This window comes from Neovison vison, chromosome 13 (assembly GCF_020171115.1).
Source record: "Neovison vison isolate M4711 chromosome 13, ASM_NN_V1, whole genome shotgun sequence".
Taxonomy (NCBI): Eukaryota; Metazoa; Chordata; class Mammalia; order Carnivora; family Mustelidae; genus Neogale; species Neogale vison.
This window is the reverse complement of record NC_058103.1, coordinates 152,317,045-152,338,325: the sequence shown is the minus strand read 5'-3', so window position 1 is coordinate 152,338,325 and position 21,281 is coordinate 152,317,045. Positions and strand designations below refer to the sequence as shown.

The 21,281-nt window shown below is 57.7% G+C and overlaps 2 protein-coding genes across 2 annotated transcripts in view; one reads left to right on the top strand and one right to left on the bottom strand.

Annotated features, from left to right (window-relative positions):
• The first annotated feature begins 2,502 nt into the window (after positions 1-2,502).
• CHRNA3 (cholinergic receptor nicotinic alpha 3 subunit) lies at positions 2,503-17,959 on the top strand. The gene is made up of 6 exons (XM_044230613.1): positions 2,503-2,664; positions 4,048-4,187; positions 4,296-4,340; positions 5,271-5,380; positions 9,507-10,518; positions 16,855-17,959. The coding sequence occupies exons 1-6, from the start codon at positions 2,586-2,588 to the stop codon at positions 16,981-16,983; spliced, it is 1,515 nt and encodes a 504-aa protein (XP_044086548.1). The 5' UTR covers positions 2,503-2,585; the 3' UTR covers positions 16,984-17,959.
• A 1,957-nt stretch (positions 17,960-19,916) lies between these two features.
• CHRNA5 (cholinergic receptor nicotinic alpha 5 subunit) overlaps positions 19,917-21,281 on the bottom strand; it is a 44,201-nt gene continuing 42,836 nt past the window's right edge. Inside the window, exon 6 of the mRNA XM_044230850.1 lies at positions 19,917-20,698. Within this exon, the coding sequence (XP_044086785.1) occupies positions 20,537-20,698 (162 nt within the window). The 3' untranslated portion in view covers positions 19,917-20,536. The remainder of the gene's footprint in view (positions 20,699-21,281) is intronic.

The window sequence follows — 21,281 nt, the reverse complement described above, 5'->3', positions numbered from 1 at the left end:
AGCCACAGCCAGGGGAGAGCAGGACAGGAGCCGGGGCTGCCCTCACTTAAGGCCTCAGAGGACCTACAGGGAGCCTCAGTGTGACTTCAGTGTGACTCTGGCCAGTCTCCTTCCCTGCACCGGGACAAGGACGTGCCAGGAATCTTGCCCCCCCCCAGCCCCACTGTCACCCCATCGCCCTCTGCTACCCTGCCCACAGGCCCCCCGGTCTTCTCTGAGACCCTCACACACTGCAGGATCCTTTCCAGCTCAAAGCCTCTGCACTGGCCGTACCTTCCTCCCCCAGGGCCCCCACACTCCTGGTGGCTGCAGCACCCCATCCACGCTCCGTCCGTGTCATCTCCCCGCGAGGCCTTCCCCAGTCACCCTGCCTTCCTCCAGCCCTCCTGGGGACCGGAATTCTCACTGGCTGGTGTGTCTGTTGTCCACCTCTCACCCACTCCGGTGTGAGCTCTGGGAAAGCAGGAACCCAGTCCTTCAAGTTCACTGCACTGCCCCCAGGGCCTGGGACAGCGCTTGGCACACACCAGGTGCTTAATAAATGTTGAATGAATGATTGACTCCTGTTCTTTCTTCAAGCTCACACGCCCCCACCCCAGCAGCTATCCCCGGCTCCCCTTCTGACGAAGGACTCTTGGCCACACTCCCCAGCCAGGACACATGCTCCAGATCAAGGCCAGACTGAGCTGTCTCCCTCGCTGACGCTCTGACTGGTCCTCCCACTGGTTCGCCCAGTGCCGGGCACATGACAAGCTCGTAAAATACTCGTGCGATACAGGATGTTTTTTTAATTCCATTGTTTTCAATTATACAATAAAATTGGCTTTTTGCGTATTGTTCTCTGAACATTAACACATGTGTAGATCCGTGTCGTGAGGACCCGGGAGAGCTCCATCCCCCAACGCCTCCCTCCCAGCCAGTCCCTGGCGACCACTGACTGGGTCCCCACCCCAGGGTCTGGTCTCAAGAACGCCACGCCCACAACCACACAGCCCACGGCGGGAGAGAGGGCAGCTTTCGTCCCTCAGCATAAGGCCCTTGAGATCCCTGGGGTCGCTGCATGCGCTACCCCCGGCTGAGCAGTGAGAAGTCCGGCCGGTGAAGGACACATTCAGGCAGTGACCGGTCTGGGGCAGCTGTGATCGGAGCCGCCGTAAAGCACTCAGGTGCTTGGGGTTCTGTGTGATTCTGTGTGATCGAGAGTTTTCACTCCCCTAGAGAGGCGCCCGGGAGTGGAGTCACCGGGCTGCGTGGGGAATGGCTGCTGGACCTCCAGGACCCAGCCAGACGGGGCTGTGGAGCGGCCGGGCCGCCCTGCGTCCCCACCAGCAAGCAGCGAGAGCCACTCGGGGCCCTGTCCGCTCGGGCTATGGGTTTATCTCCGCCATCCCCGTAGGTGCCGAGCGCTGAATTAGCTCTGAAGTTGCTTTCCCTGACAGCCAACATTGTGGAACATCTTTTCATGTGATTTTGGGGTTTTTGCCTACGTACATCTTATTTGGGGAAGTGTCTGTTTAACTCCTCTGCTCACTCTTTAAATTGGGTTTTAGTTTTCTTACTGTTGAGATTTTTAAAACTTCATTAAGGTATAACACACCTATGACAACACTCGCCCACTTACGTGTACAGTTCAATGAGTTTTAGTAAGTTTATCGCCATAAACACTGGCGTCACCCGCACAAGACCCTCACACTCTGACTTCTGAGTTTTGAGGCTTCTGTATATCTTCCGGATACAAGTCCTTGGTTGTGTGCCCGACTTGCGGTATCTTCCAAATCCTGGAGCTTTTGCCTAGAGAATGAGAACGCCCTAAATGGGCACCTGAGACATTGGCCCCAATTCTTACATTTCCGGGGTCCTGCAAAATGCCTCCTTTCGTCTGGGGTTAAGGCGACGCATTCTGAAAGTAATAAAGTCAACTCCCTTGCGGGTGCAGCCCGCACCGCGAGCAGGTCGTCAGAGGAGCTGGACGCTGGGGCGAGGGGTGCCGCCGTGGGGCGCCCCCGGTGCAGATGCGGCAGCCCCACTTCCAAGCCTCATTCCTTAGTTTCTTTTTCCCTGTTAATCAGGGAGCACTTCAAACCCACGGAGAGGAGCGCGGCCTGGCAAACACGCAGGTCCCCCTCCCGCCTCGACAAGCACCCAGCGGCGGCGGGCCCCGTTTCCGCCTCCCAAACTATACGGAAAACACGAACCCCGCGATCGCGGCACCACACCTGCGACCCTTCGCACTTACTCAGCGGCGTCAGGATCCCGCGCTTCGGAGAGTGTGTGGGAGCCTCTCCCGCCGCCCAGCCGCCCCGAGGTCCCCAGCGCCGGGCCCGCTGGACCAGCCCCTCTTCGCCATCCCCGCGCGCTCCGGGGCGCTCGACCCCCGCGGCCGGGAGGCCGCGCACGCCCCGCACGCCCCGCCCCGCCCCGCCCCGCCGAGCGCCGCCCCCGCCCAGCCTCCGGCGCCCCGCGGGCGGGAGGGGCCAGCGTCCCGCTCCGCGCCCTGCGCCGGGGCGTCCGGCTCTGCGCGGGCGGGCTGCGTGGGGAGCCGCCGCGGAGTCCGCCTGCGCCTCGGCCGCGCGCTCCCCGCGAGCATGGGCGCCCACCCGCGTCGAGCCGGGGTCGCGGGGCCCCCGCTGCTGCTGCTGCTGCCCCTGCTGCTGCTGCCGCCAGGTACGGGCGCGGGACCGGAGGGACGGGCGGGGGGCGCAGAGAAGGGGCGCCGGCCGCGTCGGGGAGCCCGGGTGCCCCTCCGGCCACCCCTCCACCCCGAGTCGTCTGAGCGCGAGCCGGGAGGGCCGGGGTTCGGGCGTCGGCGCCCTGGTCGTCGGTTCCATTGTCTGCCTCCCGCCTACCCCTTCCTTCTAGGAATAGATTAGGAAACTGAGGCCGGTGCCACCTACGGGAGGGGGCCATCGCGGGAGGCTGGGGCCGGCGCGTCCTCCGCTCCCCGCGCGCTCGCCTCTCCGCGACCCGGGCCGCGCCTCGCGCCTGGTGCCGGGTCTCCGGGAGGAGGCCGCTGGCCAGAGCCGCACGGAGGAGCGCGCCGCGCTGGAGGGCCTGCGGGCGGCGGGGAGGGCAGGCAGATGCCCGGGCCGGGGATTCGTCAGGGCTACACCGGGAGTCGGTCAGGGGGGCGCCGTTTCTGTCCCCTTGATACTGGGGACCCCAGCACTCCGAGTCCCTGCGCTCCTCAGCAGCCCCTGCCTGCGGTCTCTGATGTGTTTGGGAGGGGGCAGCAGGCAAGACCCCATTTCAGGATGCGGGCAAGTTGGGTTAGACTTCCCCAAGGATGCCCCTCCTGCCCTGGCCGCGCTGTCCTCAGACCTCTAAGTGAGAAGGACAGAGGCTGACTCAAGTCGCCTAGGGTGTGGCCTGGGAACAAAGGGGATCCCCCTACCCCTTTCAGGGAGGTAACTTTGACCACGCTGGGAAAAGATTGAGATTGGCCATGGGTCTCACTCCGAGATCATGGGAGCCACACAGAGCTTCTTGGAGGTTTGGTGGGGAAACCCCTAGGGAGTCCTGGGCGGCTGCAGCCTCCTACAGGCTGGGAGGCAGAAGGGGGAGGGGGTGGGGCGCTCCCTGAAAAGGCACAGGCCATCTGTCCATCCTGGGAGTGGCGGTAGAGGCGGACAGGACTTGCACTGCCCCCGCCCCATGTGGACACTAGAGTGAGGCCCCCGCCCCGTGTGAACACTGGAGGTAGGGTCGTTGGTGAGCCCTTCTCTGTGCTACCCTGAGCCCTTCACTTGCTGCAACCCTGGGGTGGATGCAGATAAAAAGATGTTTTCTGCGTAAAGGAGGTCAGGTTCAGAAAGGTTGAACCCCTTGCCCAAGCTAACACAGCTCCCAAGGACTTGCACCAGATCTTTCCAAACTCCAGCCCAGGCTTGTGATCATGCTGTCTCCCTGGATGTGTGTGACCTCCTGTGTCTGGTGGGCCTCAGTTTCCCAGTCTGTAACTTGAGGCGCTGCAGGGTCCCCGCAGCAGGCGATGAGGGTGCCGGGGGGGGGGTCCCTGGCGCAGGGAAACGTGGCACGTCCTTCCCTCAGTGGCCGTGGCCTCCGAGGCCGAGCACCGTCTGTTTGAGCGGCTGTTCGAGGATTACAATGAGATCATCCGGCCAGTGGCCAATGTGTCCGACCCAGTCATCATCCAGTTCGAGGTGTCCATGTCCCAGCTGGTGAAGGTGGTGAGTGCAGGGGCCGCGACTGGGGCGTGGGGTGCGGGGCTTGGCAGAGCCTCTCCCAGAACCAGCCCGGTGTCTGTGTTCAGGCGTCCGCTCGGTCTCTCCTTCTAGGACGAAGTCAACCAGATCATGGAGACCAACCTGTGGCTCAAACAAGTGAGTGAGCTGACCTCGGGCACTGCTGCCCCCTGGTGGTGTCTGCGGTCTCTGCAGCGCCACCCAGAAAAGCCCCAAAATAGGGGTCTCTTCCAGGGCTTGGGGTCACCTGCGCTGCTGCATGGGCCCCCCAGAAGTTGGCCCCTCGCGTCACACATGACAGGTTGTCACACAGTCACACAGAGACAGACCTGGGCCCGGAGCCGGCCCCTGACTCCAGGCTAGTGTCTGAGCCCACCTCCTTCCCTTCTTGCCAAAAATCGGTCCTTCGGTAAAATCAGATGTTGCTGTTTTCTCTGGTAAAACAGAAACAAGGGCTCTGGATTTTCCTCTTTAGACTGAGGCCAAGGACACAGGCTTCCACAGGCCCCAGGAGGCCTTGTCCAGCTCTGGACAGATAACTCTGGGTTAATGTGGCCTGGGTTAATGTGGGTTAATGTGGCCGTTTGCACGCCCACACAGGCTTCCCGTGCCCCAGAGCCTGGGGAGGCAGGAGGGTCTGGTGCCCACTGGACACCTGTTCACAGCCTCACCCATCATCCCGTCCCCAGCCTGTGTTCCTGAATGCTCCTTGGGCCCCCGGGGTGTCCTGGCTCCTTCCCCAGAACCTTCAGACACCAACCCTGCTTAACCTGGAGTTGGCGGAGGGTTGTGGGTCATCAGCTCCCTGTTCTTGGGCTGGGGCGGTGCAGACGGGTGTGGAGAAGCTCCTGGAGAGCCATTTCAGGATGTAAACAGCAGGCACTTGCGGCATGCAGCTGGCCTGCACTAGCGGCCACCCCCGGCGGTCGGTTTGGGGCCGGACGGAGGCGGCCTGCGCACGCAGCCGGCACGGGCGCCAGAACGGGCTCAGGGACGTGCCTCGGAGGTGCAGTGGAGGGAGGAGACCGTGCGCGTCCTTCCGCTGCCCACCCCCGCTCGTGCCCCCAGATCTGGAATGACTACAAGCTGAAGTGGGACCCCTCCGACTACGACGGCGCAGAGTTCATGCGCGTCCCCGCGCAGAAGATCTGGAAGCCGGACATCGTGCTCTACAACAAGTAAGCGCGGGGCGGCCGTGTGCCCGAGCCTGGGCCCTGCCCGGGACCGTGCCTGGGGGCTTCACGGGTGGGAGAACTCCACAGGGATTTACTGAGCACCTGCTGTATGCCCGGTGCTGGAGCTACCCACCCTGGCCCCAGCCCCTTACTGCACCCCGGGGATGGGTGCAGGAATCACCCGTCACGTCCAGGTGTGCAGCTGCCCACCGGAGAGGCCGCCAGGGAGGGGACGCAGCCACCGAGGCCCTTGCTAGGACGGGACCTTCCAAAGGTCAGGACCCAGGGGAGCTTCACCCTCCCCCCTGACTCCGGGCCCACGGGTTCTCCACCTGCCCCTTGTGGCACCTGCAACACCCGCCTCTTTCCCCAAACCTGATGCTCCCGCAGCGAAGCTGTTACTGGGCAAACGTATGGGCTCCCGCGGTGTGTCCTAGTTCGTTCTCTGTGTGTGGAAGGCAGCGTTTCTGCTTCTGTGCTTTCTCTCTGAAGTCACCACGTTTCAGCCACGAAGCATTTTTCAGAAAAGCACTTGGTACAGAGTTCACCTAATCTTAACGATTCAAAGCATTCTGCATTTAGGTTTTTGTGCCAGATTAGGAGAAACTAATATGCTTTAACTACTAGGACTGAAGAAGCTGAGTTTTGGCTGAGTCCCATTTTGTGATCTGTGGTGAAGCGAGTTGTCATTGCTTGTTTGTTTGTTCTGTTTTCCCAAGGGAATATATCCATAAATGTTCCTTTCATGCAACTTCTATTTGTAAATTTAGTCTGCACGGAACTGGAACACAAGGTAAACTCAGCCGGTTTGCAAAGTCTGAGCACCGAGAGAGGGTCCTGGGGCGCTGGCCAGGGTGCGGAGAGTTTGTGCTGAGCTGGAATTAAGAAAGTCTGCAGAAATTTTCACCCCATGGCGCGAATGTCACGGCTGCTTTCCTGCCGGCCGTCTCGGGTGAGCAGCCGGAGGACGGAGGCCGTGAGTCTAACAAGCCTGGTCACCGTGAGCTGCTTCCCGTCAGACGTGGTGAGGAGCAGGTAGCGTCAGGAATTCTCCTGGGATCTGGAACTGAAAACAGGTCTAGAGGAACCCAGACAGCTCTGCTCTCTGGGTCACGGCTGGAGTTTCCCAGAACTGGTCCCTCTGTGGAGTTTCTCTTCATTTTGACACACAAGCAATGTCTTCGGCAAGTTGAGGCCAGAGTTCCCCTGGGGTTTCCTTGTTTTCTGAAGTTCCTTCTCTAGCAGGACCCTCAGCACTTGAGGGCACGAGACACCCCACATTCTCACACGTTCCTAACACACGGTAGCCTTTTTGCGTAAAGCTTAACTGGAGGTAAAACCCTTGCCTGCGACCTTCCTCACATCAGTCTTAAAAACGCTGAGAAGCGTCTCTGTGGGAATCCCACGCCTGTCTAAGGGGCGAAATCGGGTGATCTCGGGTAGACAGCGGGGGCCACTGCCACGCACAACAGGACCACGACCTGAACCGGGACCGTCCCGGGCGACCGGGGAGCACAGGCCTTGCAGGAGGCCGTTCCCCCGGCTCAGGCCCGGACACTTCCTCCCTTTGTCTGTGAAGTCCTGTTGGGGAGGCGCATGGGAAAGTCTCGACTTTCCAAGTCCTGGACGTGAGGTGTGTCCGCTGCTTGATTTTTCACTCCAGGAACTCCGTTTGCACGTGCATCGGAAGTCCACCCGTGCTCTGGATGCTTCTCTGGGGTTCCCGTTTCTGTCAGACGTCGACCTCAGTCCTGTCCGGGTTCACTCCCGCGACCGCACTTTCGACGCCGTCTTGTTGCTTTTAGGCTTTGCCCCGAAGGCGGTTTTTCTTCTCGTGATTCTTTCTTCAGCTGCCAACTCTGGACACACCTGCTGCTGCCCGGCCGGGTTATTTAACTTCTTCCTGTTACGCCACTCCTTCCGCTTCCGGAGCTCCCGTCCCGCCTCTTGCTGGGCACACCGGACCGTCCACCTCCCCGGCCCCGGGGCCGTCCTTCCGGATGTGCCTTCTCTGCTTGTGACCTGGTCATTCACATTACTCTGTCTCGCACTCCCCTCCCTGTGGCCGTTGTGGAGGTAGTGGCTTTGCTGAACTTTGAGGACAGGGTGGGTGGGCGCCTCCTTTCGCCGGCTCGAGAGCGTCTGTGCCGGCAGGCCCCTGGGTCGGAGCGTGGCCCCCGCTGGGCACCTGCTTCTCCGACCTGTAAACTGTCTTCTCTTCTCCACCTGTTTCTGACCCCATTTAACTTAGGTCCTACCCTAAGCAGCATTTTTCTGGGTGGGTCTTTGTCTGCTCAGGAGGGAGTTTGGGGAATATCTGAGACTCGAGCCCACACCAGCTCCAATGGCCTTCCCTGCAGACCATCCATGGACCCTGTCCCTCCTTGCTTCTCCCCATAATCGAAGCCACAGGCCCCCTGTTTCACTGCTCCCCTTGCAAAGGATTCAACAGAGAGCAGGGGCCTCTTTCTGGAGGGGCAGGTGCTTCTTGTTGGTTTCTGTGTCTGGGGCCCCTGGGACATGAGAACTCCTCTCCCCCGGCCATCACTGCCCCCCAGCTCACCTTAGGGCACGTGGGTGGTTTAGCGACCCCTCACTCGTGCCCCAGGTTCCGGTGGGTCAAGGCCCTGCCGCTGACACTCCACGGGAGCCCGCAGTCTGACTGTCAGCGTCCTCTTCACAAAGGCGCTGGACTACAGCAGTGGCTAGGGAGGGCTGGCCAGTGACTGTTCTAGACCTGGGGGGGGGCGGGTGTCCCAGCTGTGGTCCCTCTGCCCTCATCACCCAAAAGCAGCCCCAGCCACGAACAGTAGACCGCGTGGCTGTCTGCCACTGGACACGTTCACAGAGAAGGGAGTGGGCCTACACGCCGTGATCCGGAGGCCCCTTTCTGTCCCCATGTTTTGTGGCCCTAGGACGCGGCAAGGAGGTTCTTCTGGGGTCTTTTCAGCCCCCCTGAGCAGGCCCCATGGGTTCTTTGGGAGAATCAGAGTCAGGGCCACGCGGACACCGCTCACTCTTCCTGCCTCCCATCCGTGTGGAGCTGGAGCAAGGAGGAGCGTGTGAGAACAGGGTGCGCGGCGGGTGACCTGGGGCTGAGCAGGAATAGAGCCAGCAGGGCACCTGTGGGGCAGACCGGCCGACCAGAGGACAGGGAGGCAGTGGCCTGTGTCCTCCAGAAGCGATGCCGTCACAGGCCTTCATGGAGGCAAGGAAGGTGGGACAGAGACCAGCAAGACACGTCCCTTCTGTGTCCACATGGTCTCACTAAATAACGGAACACAGCTGTCCCCAGGCGTTCAAGTGTGTCCTGTTTGCGGCCCTCAGGGTGGACGGGTGTGGCAGCCTCTCCTTCTAGAGGGTATGGATTCCTCTAGCGCAGAACTCAGAACTCGAGGAGACCAGTAGGGCCCCCGGGCGAGGCCGCGGCTGTGACTCTCAGATGCAGGACTCAAGCCCCTGGGGCTCTGTGCGGACAGGTGGGGAGTGCGGAGGTGAAAGGAGAGAGCCGGGGGGGCCGGATAGCAGGAAGGTAAAGGAATCTGAGCACAGGGTCTGAAAGACAAGGCATCAGAACCCGTGACTGGTCGAGCGGAGTGGGGCTGGACGTGTGGGGAGAGCAGGGTCGCAGGCTGCGTCTGGTGTGAGCCCAGCTGTCAGGGCTCCGGCTGGGAGGAGGGGGCCCTGCCGTCTCACGGCCCCACTGCCTGGCCCTACACACCCACGTACACTTAGCAGGTGCGCACCAGAGAATGAGTGCGGGGCTGACGGGTCTAAACCAGAATGAGGGGCAGACACGCCCACAGGTGTCCCGCCTCAGGGACAACCTTCACCCCATTTCTTTAGAGGGGAAACAGTCTCTTTCGGGCCTTTGGAAGCATCTTAGTAAATATCAAGGCAGACTCACAGTTGTGGAGCGAACTAGGGACGTGTCCTGGAGTTGGGGGGATGCAGGCTTGGACCGCGGTGTCCTGTCGGTCAGCGGGTGGTGGCCTGGGCGACCTTCTCCGGCGTGCGCTCCTGCCGCGTGGTCTCGTAAGCAGATCCCAGCACCCGCTGCCTGCGGTGTGAGAAGCAGCCCCAGGTGAGCGTGTGGTCGTGACCCTGGACCGCCCTCCTGTCTCCGCAGTGCTGTCGGGGACTTCCAGGTGGACGACAAGACCAAAGCTCTCGTCAAGTACACAGGGGAGGTGACTTGGATCCCGCCCGCCATCTTCAAGAGCTCGTGCAGGATCGACGTGACCTACTTCCCGTTTGACTACCAGAACTGCACCATGAAGTTCGGCTCCTGGTCCTACGACAAGGCCAAGATCGACCTGGTCCTCATCGGCTCCTCCATGAACCTCAAGGACTACTGGGAGAGCGGCGAGTGGGCCGTGGTGCAAGCCCCCGGCTACAAGCACGACATCAAGTACAACTGCTGTGAAGAGATCTACCCCGACGTCACGTACTCGCTCTACATCCGCCGCCTGCCGCTCTTCTACACCATCAACCTCATCGTGCCCTGCCTGCTCATCTCCTGCCTCACCGTGCTGGTCTTCTACCTGCCGTCCGACTGCGGCGAGAAGGTCACGCTCTGCATCTCCGTGCTGCTCTCCCTGACCGTGTTCCTCCTGGTCATCACCGAGACCATCCCGTCCACCTCGCTGGTCATCCCGCTCATCGGCGAGTACCTGCTGTTCACGATGATCTTCGTCACGCTGTCCATCGTCATCACTGTCTTCGTGCTCAACGTGCACTACCGAACACCCACCACGCACACCATGCCCGCCTGGGTGAAGACCATCTTCCTGCACCTGCTCCCCAAAGTCATGTTCATGACCAGGCCGGCAGGCGGCGAGGGCCCCGGCCAGAACCCGAGGCCGGCCTGCAACGCCGAGCTCTCCAATCTCAACTGCTTCCGCCGCGTGGAGCCCAGAGGCGGCAAGGAAGGCTGTCCCTGCCAGGACGGGACGTGTGGCCAGTGCCACCACCGCAGGATAAAAATCTCGAATTTCAGCGCCAACCTTCCGAGAAGCTCCAGTTCGGAGTCCGTGCACGCCGTGCTGGCCCTTTCGACGCTGTCACCGGAAGTCAGAGAAGCCGTCCAGAGCGTCAGGTACATTGCCGAAAACATGAAAGCACAAAATGACGCTAAAGAGGTAAGAAGCCGTTACTCCCTGGGGCGGATGGGCAGGGTGGGCCTGAGTTTGGCCCGGGGTCGGCGGCCGAGCTCAGACCAGCTCCTCCATGGACCAGGCGGTTGTCCCGGATGAGTGGCGTCACTGCTCCCAGCAGGGGAGCGGCCCCAGAGACGGGCGGTTGGTGCAGAGAAGAGCCGGAAGCTGGCTTGTGAGCACGTGGCCCCCACGTGGCCCCAGCAGCCGAGCTCACACTCGCTTCCCTTTCCGACCGCGTGCTTGCCCCATTTAGGTGTCAGGTGCACACGAGTCTGCATCGCGTGGACACCCGTGTGACCCCGAGCTGAGTAAGGATGTGGGGTGTTCCTGGCGCCCCCTCCCAGGGACCCCCGACCTCCTGATGTCCGTCAGCTTTACCTTCCCTTGGCCTTCATCTAGATGGATTTCCGTGGCACGCACCCTTCCACAGCTGACCTCTTTCATTCAACAAAATGTCCTGGAGGTTTGCTTCCCGTGTCACCGGTGCTGCCAACGCAGCTTGTCTGGTTCGGGGCTGCTGGGAAGGAAGGCACCACGCGTGCCCTCATGCACGGCTTCTCGTGGACACGCGCGCCCGCCGCTCTCGCTGAGCTCCGCAGGGAGGCATTTTAACTTCCTTGGTGGGCACCGCGAGGTCCCCCAGGCATTCGGCCAGGGTCATCCCCCCGCCAGGCGGCGTCTGTGCGTTTCCGTGGCTGCACGCCCCTCCCCCAGTGCGTGTGAACCAGAGCCTTGTTGCCCTTTTCATGAGCTTTTCCCTGCTGAGAAGCGAGTGGGGATCTTTCCCGTCTGCCTGTCTTCTCCTGTGAGGGACCCAGGCGACCCGCTCGTGGTTTCTCATCGGCTGAGCTCCTGTCTCTTCCGCAGATCTCACACTACAAGTGACGTGAGCGTTAGCGGACGTTTTACACTTAGCGACAGCACGTGTGTGCTGCTCCCCGACCCTGCGTTTACCCCCAGGGTTGTCAGCATCACACACAATGCTTTTGTAAGAAACTCTGCTTTCACGGGAACGGGCTGTGCCTTGACTTGCTGAGTCGCAGGAAGCTGTCGAACGGGTGGTTCCAGCCCCGGACGCATGGCGAGCAGTTAACACGGGTGGGGAGCGGCTAGAGCCTCTCGTGTTCCGCTCCGAACGCCCGGGACAGGGGAGGAGACAGGAGGGAGCCCGCAGCCGCCGGCTGTCCTGCGCCCCACCCGCCCGCACAGCGGTGAGCTCGCCACGGCCACGGCCACCGCGGGGCCTCCTGCTCACCCGTCGTTGAGCCACAAAGTCAAGCTCCCCTTTAACTTCAGCTGAAGCAGCTGCTAGAGCGGAAGTACCTGATCCGTGACAGCCTGTGGCCCCAACACTGACAACCCAGGCAGGCGCACTCTACCCTTCCCGCATCCGCCTGACACAGCTTCCGTTAGCAGAGACCTCATAAAGACTGAAATCTGAGTACTCGTACTCAAGCCTCTGTCGAGCTAGCAGACTAACTCTCGGGGCGCCCAGGGGGCTCCGTCTGTGAAGCGTCTGCCTTCAACTCAGGGCAGGATCTCAGGGTCCTGGGATTGAGTCCGCATCGGCCTCTCTGCTCCGCAGGAAGTCTGCTTCTCCCTCTCTCTCCTGCTCCCCCTGCTTGTGCTCTATCTCTAAAACAGATAAAATCTTCAAAAAAAGAAAAAGAAAGAAAGGAATTAACTCGATTCCAAAATTATTAGGCACCATACAAAGTGTTAGAGTGTCACAAGCATCTTTTCTAAAAAAGGTCTCTGTTAAAAATTGTTACTAAAAGGGAAATTGCCACTGAAATGCCCAGAAGATAAATTAGCGGCCAGTGGGAGGCACATGCAAGGGGCAACCATGGCTCAGCTCTGCTCATCCGTTGCCACAGGGGCTGTAGGCCAGCTGTTGGCTCTCCTGTTTCTCCAGAAATGGCAGTAATCTGGCCCACAGGCCACTGGACAGCAGCCTATGAGCGGGCAGTGGGAGCCGGGATGCCCGCCCCGTGCTGAGGACACAAGAGCTGCCTGGAGGGGCCCTCCCTCCCCGGGTGGTGATCCACAGTTTTCCAGAGAGGCTCCCACTCCCCGGGTCCGTGGATTGGCCTCACCAGTTCTGGGTGCACTCGGCCCCCTCAGAAGCTCACCACAGGGCTGGGCTTCCAGTCTCGGCCGTGCTGGCCCCCAGGGAACAGGAAGACCTGGTGACCCTGGCAAGGCGGCTCCCTTCTCCGGGCCGCTCACGGGGGTCACCGTGTGCCCCCGCTTGTAAGAGGGGGGGTTGTAGTCATCCTCGAGCCTGGGGTCCCTCGGAGGTGTCTTTGCTGACGGCACAGTTCGCAGCCGGTGGTTGCCTGCTCTCGATCTGGGAGGCGCGCCCGGGCCAGGATCCTCCGAGCTGCCAGTCCGCAGACAGCTTGGCTTCTGCCGGCTGGAGACAGATGCACCGTGTGCGTGATGTCATGGCGCAGTGTGGACGGACACTCCCGCCTTCCAGCATCTCCCTTCTGAGCCGTGCCTTATTCATTCCCGTGTTGTGGGTACTGTCATGTCAAGGCTCAGTTCTGTCCTCTTATTGTATGTTTTCCATTTATTTTCTTTTTCCCGGAGTTTGTGCTGTGCGCTGTGAAGTCTGAATCGTGGCTGCTTGGACAGCCGCGTCTTCAGTTTTCCTTCGCTTCGGGGAAGCTGTGCGTCTGAGTCGGATCCGCAGCATCGCCTGGCGTCCGTGTCTCGCCCCCAACTGCTCCCTGCTCCCCTCAGCCCTTCCTGGCTGCCCAGCCGCCCTGGATGTTACCGGGGCTGCTGCTGGGTGGGGGAGGCACAGGGGTGGATGCAGCGGCTTCCCGCACCAGGCTCTCACCCCAGGTGCATCCTGGGGCGTCCTCCTGTCCCTCTCTCCCTGCACCACGTGCCTTCTCCAGGGCTGACGGTGGAAACTTCAGAGGCCTGGAGGCTTCAAAATGTTAAAACTCTCATTTTCAAGGGAGTTTAGCTGGATCGAAAATTCTCAAGTTGAAGTTCTTTTCCTGAAACACTTAGAAGGTACTACTGGTTCAGTGTCACTGGTGAGCAGTTCTGTGAGCCTGCCCCCGTTAGTCTGACTGGCGGATTGCGTGCAGAAGCCTCTGGAATCTGTACGCCAGGACCGGGGTGTGTGTGCGGGCCTCTCCTAGACCGACATTCTCACCAACCGCTTGCCCCGAACGTCCCACCTCCCGTTCTCAGGGGCTCCAAGTTCTCTGTGTCGATTTCTCCCTGGGCCTCTTTCCCTGAACTGCATGCCTGTGCTTCCAGCCCCCACCTGTCCCCTCCTGCCCTCCGCCCCCCACCCAGCTCACCAGTTCCTTCCTGCCTGCACCCCCCACCCCTCCTCGCAGGTCCCCTCCTGCTCACTGTCCCATCTCGTGGGTCTTTTCCTTGACTTGTCCGTCTCGCTTGTTTCTTCTGGGGCCCTGCTGCCTCTACTTCACATTTCCAATACTCTGTCATCTCTGCGGATCTCCTGTTTAGTTTAAATCCTTAACCTGTCATGTGAATTTCCTTTCGAATCGCTAAGTCTGCATATTGCGGTCTGAAAACTCACTTTCTATGGGTCAGCCATCCTTGCAGCTTGTTGGGCAAGTGCCCACGTGACCACAGGCCGGGTGGACTGGACCACCCTTCAAAGGTGCCTCTTTCCCTCTGCATGACCTCGTCACTTAAGAGACATCTCGACCTCTGGCTTTTCACCTCCACCAGGCTCTCGTCCGCTCCCAAGGAGCCTGCATCTCTGGGCAGGGAGTGGACAGTCTGAGAAGAGGCAGAGCATTCAGGGAGAAAAGAACACGGCGCAAAGCTGTGCCCGGCCCACTGTCCTCTGCCCGCCCACCCCAGCGCACCCGGGCCAGCCCCTAACCTACAAGCCCCCCTGGCTTCGGGGACGTCCCAGGGCCGGGCCGGCAGAACAGGCCAAGAGCTTGTGCCAGTTCCCCGTTCTGTCTGACGCCTCTTTGTTGTCAGTAGTTCCAAAGTTTCCACGAACCCCCCCGCGTCATCGTGCCTTCCAGACTTTAACAGACCTAACGCCAGTTTTCACCCCACTCTTTGTGTGGCCCATGTGTGTTCCTGGGTGAGACCCACGTCCCCTCCTCCTGCACCAGGCTAAGCCCGCAAAGACTTTAGAGGAACACGTGTAGTTGGAGAAGGGTTGGCTGTCTGTTCGGCCTGAATCCCAGCAAGTGTTGTCCACAAAGGACTGTGTGCCCTGGAAGGACCACGCGCCCCACCTCATCTCACCCCGCAAGTCATGGCACTCGCCCCCGAGGGGAGCCCTGTCCTTTTTTATTATTTAAATGCAGTGGATTAACAGAGTGTGTTACTAGTTTCAGAGTTCAGTCTCTTTAACACCCAGCACTCGTAGAAAAGAGGGGCCCTACAACCAGCAATCACACTACTGGGCATTTACCCCAAAACCACAGATGTAGTGATCCGAAGGGGCACCTGCACCCCAGTGTTTACAGCAGCGACGTCCACAATAGTCAAAGTATGTAAGAGCCCAGATGTCCACGACCGATGAAAGAATGAACACAACGGAACTTTCCTCAGCCATCGGAAAGGATGAACACTTACATGTGCGTGGACAGGGATGGAACGGGAAGGGATTATGCCAAGCAAAACAAGTCAGTCAGAAGAGTTACAGGATCTCACTGATATGTGGAATTTAAGGAGCAAAACAGATCATAGTGGAATAGAGGAAAAAATGAAACAAGATCAAACCAGAGAAGGGGACAAACTGTAAGAGGTTCTTGAACAGGAAACAAACTGAGGGGCGGGGGAGGGGCGGGGGGTGGCGGGAGTCAAGAGGGTGAGTACTGCTCTTACCTGCATGTCACAGACGGAGAAACCAACGTAAACCGAGGTCACGTAATTGACCCAGATTCTCAGACTCTGGGATTGAAACCAAAGTGTTTCCAAGTCTGTGTTTCCGGCCTCTGCCTGTGACAGCCTTTGGGGGCGTTCGGCTGGCCGAGGGACCAGAGGAATCCCGGGTCTGTTCTGTATTTGAGGCGCTTACAAACCACAGCCTGGGTCCCGGGAATGCAAACAGGGCATTACGTCTAATTGTAGCTGAGCCTGACGTCTTCAAGAGCACCCCCCGCGCAGCTCACGATGGGAGCGACAGTTCTCGTGCCCCAGCCCATTTCCGTGCACTTAATTCGGTTACTGAATCCCATGCTGCTTCTTGATTACGCGATTATTTCTTCAAAATCCACTGATTCATGGGTTCTCTCTCCCTCAATTCAATTACGGCTTCCTTGCTTGCGGAGCCGTCTAGGACTGTAATTAACATGTGGCCTCCTTCCTGTTTCAAGCCTGAACCGAAGCTGTGTTATATGCAATTAGTCTTGCTCTTTCTTCCGCCTCTTACTTTATTGTCAGCAATTACGTCTGATTTCCAGCCTGTCCCTGTCCGTGGTGCTCGGGCCTTACGGTGGAAGAGGATCTTTGGTTAGCTGGGCCCCGGGGAGGGGCCGCGGGGATGACGCCGGCCTGGCCCTGATGTGCTGGTTTCATGGGCGGAACAGATGCTGAAAGGAAATTAGTATCTAAAACGGGGTAAGAACAGTACTTGGAAGCAATGGTAAATGATGGTTGGATTGTGTCAGCTTTTCTAACAAGGTCCAGGAGCCCTTCCACAGGCACAGGTCAAAGAACTGGTTTTACCAACTTTATAAATTAGAAGTCAGTTTAGGAAAAAATAGATTATGGGGCATCTAGTGGCTCTGTCAGTGAAGCGTCTGCCTTCGGCTCAGGTCATGATCCCGGGGTCCTGGGATGGAGCCCCACATTGGGCTCCCTGCTCAGCGGGGAGCCTGCTTCTTCCTCTTCCTCTGCCCCTCCCCTTGCTTATGCTCAGTCTCTCTCTTAAATAAATAAATAAAATCTAAAAAAGAAGAAATAGATTATGTGTACATTAAGAAATTTGTGGGGTTTTTTGTTTTGTTTGTTTAAATGAGCTCTACACCAAACATGGGGCTTGAACTCACAACCCTGAGATCAAGAGTCCCACGCTCTACTGACTGAGCCGGCCGGGTGCCCCAAGAAGTTCCTGATTTAAAACAGACTCCACATGAGTGTTTCATGCCCGTTTCTTGCAGGGCGTGGAGAGAGACTTGGGACTGGTGGACGTCTGCAGACGGTGTTAGGAGCACGAGCTTTCTTGTGTTGGGAGGCCAGATGGCTTCAGCCCTGCAACGTGTTGACTCGATGTTCCCACTGGATGTGGGTTCCCTCCACGGCCCTTTGGGCTTTATTTTTTCTGCTTTCCTGACGTGTGTTTCTATTTTTCAGATTCAGGATGACTGGAAGTACGTGGCCATGGTCATTGATCGCATCTTCCTGTGGGTTTTCATCTTGGTGTGCATCCTGGGGACGGCGGGGCTGTTCCTGCAGCCTCTGCTGGCGAGGGACGAGGCATGAGGCCAGCTGACCAGCCTGGGCATGGGGCGCGTTTGCTCCTTCTGGTGGGAAACGTCGCTCCCCTAGGATGCGGCCTGTGCCCATCATTGGGAGGCGCCCAATTCAGTGCAGGACCTCCAGCCGTCACCCCCACCTCCAGACCCTCCTCATCCCAGAAACCACGAGCCCCCCGCCCCCTTCCCCAGCACCCCCATGCCACTGTTTGTAGGATTTTGACTGAGGACCCCACATAAGTGAATTATGCAGTACTCGTCTTTTTGTGACTGCCTCCTTTCCCCGAGTGTAATGCCCTCCAGGCCCGTCCGCATGGTGGCAGGTGTCTGAATGTCCTTCCTGGTCACGGCTGAGCGACACTCTGGTGCATGAGCGGATGTTCTGCGTATCCATTCATCCATCGGTGGACGCCAGGGGCTTCCGCATTTTGGCCATTACAGACAACGCTGCTGTGAATGTGGGTGCCCAGGGATCTGTTGGGAGACCCTGCTTCCAGTTCTTTGGGGTAGAGGCCCCGAGGTGGAACTATTCTATTTTTAATTTTTTGAGGAAGCACTGGACGGCTCTCCACGGTGGCCACACCGTCTCCCACACCCCCGGGGCTCTGGCTGGTCTCCTCGCCATCAGGGCTCGTTCCCTGTGCTTTCGACAGCACCCGTCCTCCTGCGTGGGAGCCAGGGTCTCGCTGCCATTTTGATTCGCATTTACGTAATGATGAGGCCGAGCATCTCCTCCCGAGCCTCTCAGCCCTCTGTGCGGCACCTTCGGGAACGTGTCTGCTCTGGTCCTCTTCCACTTGGGGCAGGGTTGTTTGGGTGTTTCAGTCCTTAAGTTCGAGTTCTCTGTGTATCGTGGTTATTAAGCTCCTGTGTGGCATGTGATGTGCGAGATTTTCTCCCCGTCCGCGGGTTGACTTTTCACTCTGTCGATAACGTCTTGTAATGCATGGATTTAAATTTTCATGAATTCTACTTTGTCAGTTTTTTGTCACCTATGCTCTTTTGTGTGATATCCCAGAAGTCACATCAAATCTCGCATTGTAAAGAATTCGTCCTGTCGCCTCCAAGAAGTCTTACATTTAGGCTCTTTCTCATGGTTTCTGTCCTCGAGCTACCAGCGTTGGATCTCGCATTTCAAGGCTTACTTATCCCGTTGTCTTCATTTTGTCAGAGGGATTCGTGTAAGAAAAATGTCAAGAATATTTATTATAGATAAGTGAACATTTAAACTGGCTTTCTGGTAAAGAAACGTCAAAATAATCGGCGCCTGGGTGGCTCAGTGGGTTGGGGCCTCTGCCTTCAGCTCAGGTCATGACCCCAGGGTCCTGGGATCGAGCCCCGCATCGGGCTCTCTGCTCAGCGGGGAGCCTGCTTCCTCCTCTCTCTCTCTCTCTCTCTGCCTGATTGTGATCTCTGTGAAATAAATAAAATCTTCAAAAAAAATTTAAAAAGAAAGAAACATCAAAATACAGCTTTTCTGCAGTGTCGGGCGGTATGCTGTATCACAGACCGTGTGAAAATGGCCAAACTAGGAAGACTGTCTCCTGCTGGTGGTGGTGGAGGTGTAAGCGAGACCCCGGCATGTCTGTTTAGGTCGGTTCGCAGCAGATTTCCTGAGGCTTCCTTCCCTAGCCCGTGGCCCGCTCCAAGTGTTGTGCTCTCTCAGCAGCAGCCCTCCCGCCGCTGGCTTTGACCCTGCACCCTGCTCCCCCGCCACCCGGTTCCCAAAATTCTGAGGGTCGTAATTCCACCACGGAGCCCGCACATGTCCCAGAGCAGCCTGAGTGGCCACTGGGAGAGGTAGCGGCTGTTCCCACGGTCACAGTGGATGGACCTCAGCAGTAGCACTTCCCAGCCTTGGCACCAGTGACGTTCCGCGTCACTGCGCTGGGAGGAGTGTCCTGGACATTGTGGGATCTTTAGTGGCCCACCCCAGGGTCTGACCAGTAGATGCCAGTGACACACCCCCAGTCCCTTGCCGGTTAGGACAACCAAAACTGTCTCAAAAAATGAAGTGTCCCCTCAAGCACAAAACTACCCAATTGAGAACCACTGCTTGAGACAGGTTATTTAGAAGCGAGTCTCCTGGACCATAGGCCGGAGTCTGGGTGGCCACGGGTAGGAGACGAGGGTTCCCGGAGACCGTTTTGATCTTGCACTGGTCGTCTGGATGTTCAGGCTAGGCGAAATAAAAGCGACAGAACTGCAGCCCGCGCTGACTTGTGTTCCAGTAAGTCAAGTGAAGATCTCTCTAAGCTTGACTCATACAAGTTACAAGCAGCAGGAATGCAGACCAGAGAGGAATTCGGGAGTGAACGTGTTAAGCTAGCTAACGGGCAGTTCAAACTTGGCAAACCCAGTGTTCCCTTGCTGAGGGACACCGAATGTGTGTCCACCGTGAGGCAGGGAAGAGCCCATCCGCTCCCCCTCCAGGGAGCACCGACGCCCTAAACGGTTACTCACCGTAAACAAGGCATTTGTTCTCTGAGACCCTGGAGTCGTGCATCAAACCCAGGTTTCTGTCCTGCTCTCCCCGGTCAGTGAACTGCGACCCAGAGAGGGAATCTCACTGGTTTACTGGCGACGGCCCATGCGACACGAGAGAGCAGTGAAGGGCTAAGCCGCACGGCACCTCCCAGCCCTCTCACCTGCGGGGTCTAGCACTGTTCCTGCTGGGACGAGGGAGAAACCGGAACATTCCGGATGCGTAACGATGAGCTTCTGCCGGGTTAGAATCCACCTTTCCCTGCGGAAGATGGTTTCTACTACGATTTGGTATTATCCACAGCAGTTTGGTGTTTTTAAGTTTTAAAACTGAGATTCACTTCATTGTAGAGGACTGTTCTAAGGTGAAGGGTACAGAAATGCTGCAATTTATGCAGAAGGTGGTTATTGTGGGAAATGTGGACAAGGGGGTCGAAATTATTAAGGAGACACTCGTGCATGTCCATGGGAGTTGTCTATTGTATGATTTTACAATGGACGGTAAGCTACGAAAATAGTTAATACTGTAATTGTTCAGTTAAAGCATCTAAGAAATAAAGTAAGCCTTCAAGGAATTCCCGCTTTTCATTTTTTGAAACGTTGGTTCTAGAAAATCAGCATCGCACTTAATCGTCACGGCACCAAGTACCTGGCTCATTTACCACCACCGCAGGCCACCGTGCCAAAGATGAGATGCGGGTAGAGGACAGGGAGATTTAAAATGTGCGCCAAATGTTTACCAAATGCAGAAGTAGTTCTGAAATCCGTCTTCAGACACGGTCAAGCAGCGTGCACCCCTGTGATTGCAGCTGGTCTTACTTGCCAGGACCCAAAGGCCGGGTTCGCGCTAGTGCGGTTCAGATACAGGGTCACTATTTCTAGATCAGATGTTGAGCCCGTGCCTCACTCATGCGGGCGAAGTGTTCCAGTGGGCAATCTGGTAGGGTAAACCAGTGCTAGCTGCTGTTGGTCTGATCAAGCTGGCATCAAATTTCAAGCACAATTTACATTTTCTACGGTGATAGGTACAGAGCTATGCGTGCCTTTCATAACTAAGTTCCTACCAGGGGGAGGCATCACTTGCTTGCCTGTCCGATGTGAACCGGGACTGTTATGTTTGCCCACTTGTGAATAACAGGAACAAAAAGCCCAAGAGATCCAACAACTGAAACCAGAAGAAAAGTCCACAGAAACATCCGGTCCAGCACCTGGGCTATGAATTTCCAGTCTTCAACAACCTGTTGCAGAAGAAGAAAAAACACACATACGTTTAACACGTGACTAAAAGTTGCATAATCAAGATATTACACACTGAGTTAGAGGCCAGACCAGCTTCTGCCGCCCACCCCCACCACGTGACAGTGAAGGACCCTGTGCTCAGAGCTCGGGACGCGTACAGTCTGCGAGCTTGCAGGACCGCTGCACACGCTATTAAATTACAAGTTGATCGGTAATATACTCAAGTGGCATATTTTGACAGATGTTTAGTAAAGTCAGGATATACTACTTGAATATTTATTATAAGATAAACTAAAAAAACCTCTCTGATTCTTTTTCTATAGTTCTTTCTGTTACTTACTCTTGCCCAGCAGTGCTTACTTACTTTAATTTGTGAAGAGAGCCCAGCCTGAGGTTAATTAATTTCAAGCCAAGTTAAAAGTTGGTTCAGAATAATATCTATTGGGCAGTCCCAAATCTTCTGCCCTGCCCCACAACCTGCATTATTTGGTTTTGGATTCTCTGGGGGCCATTTTAATCCGAGCTCGTGAATTCAGCTCTGCTGGCCTGGACCTCAGTTCATCCCATTTCGCAGCCTAAGTG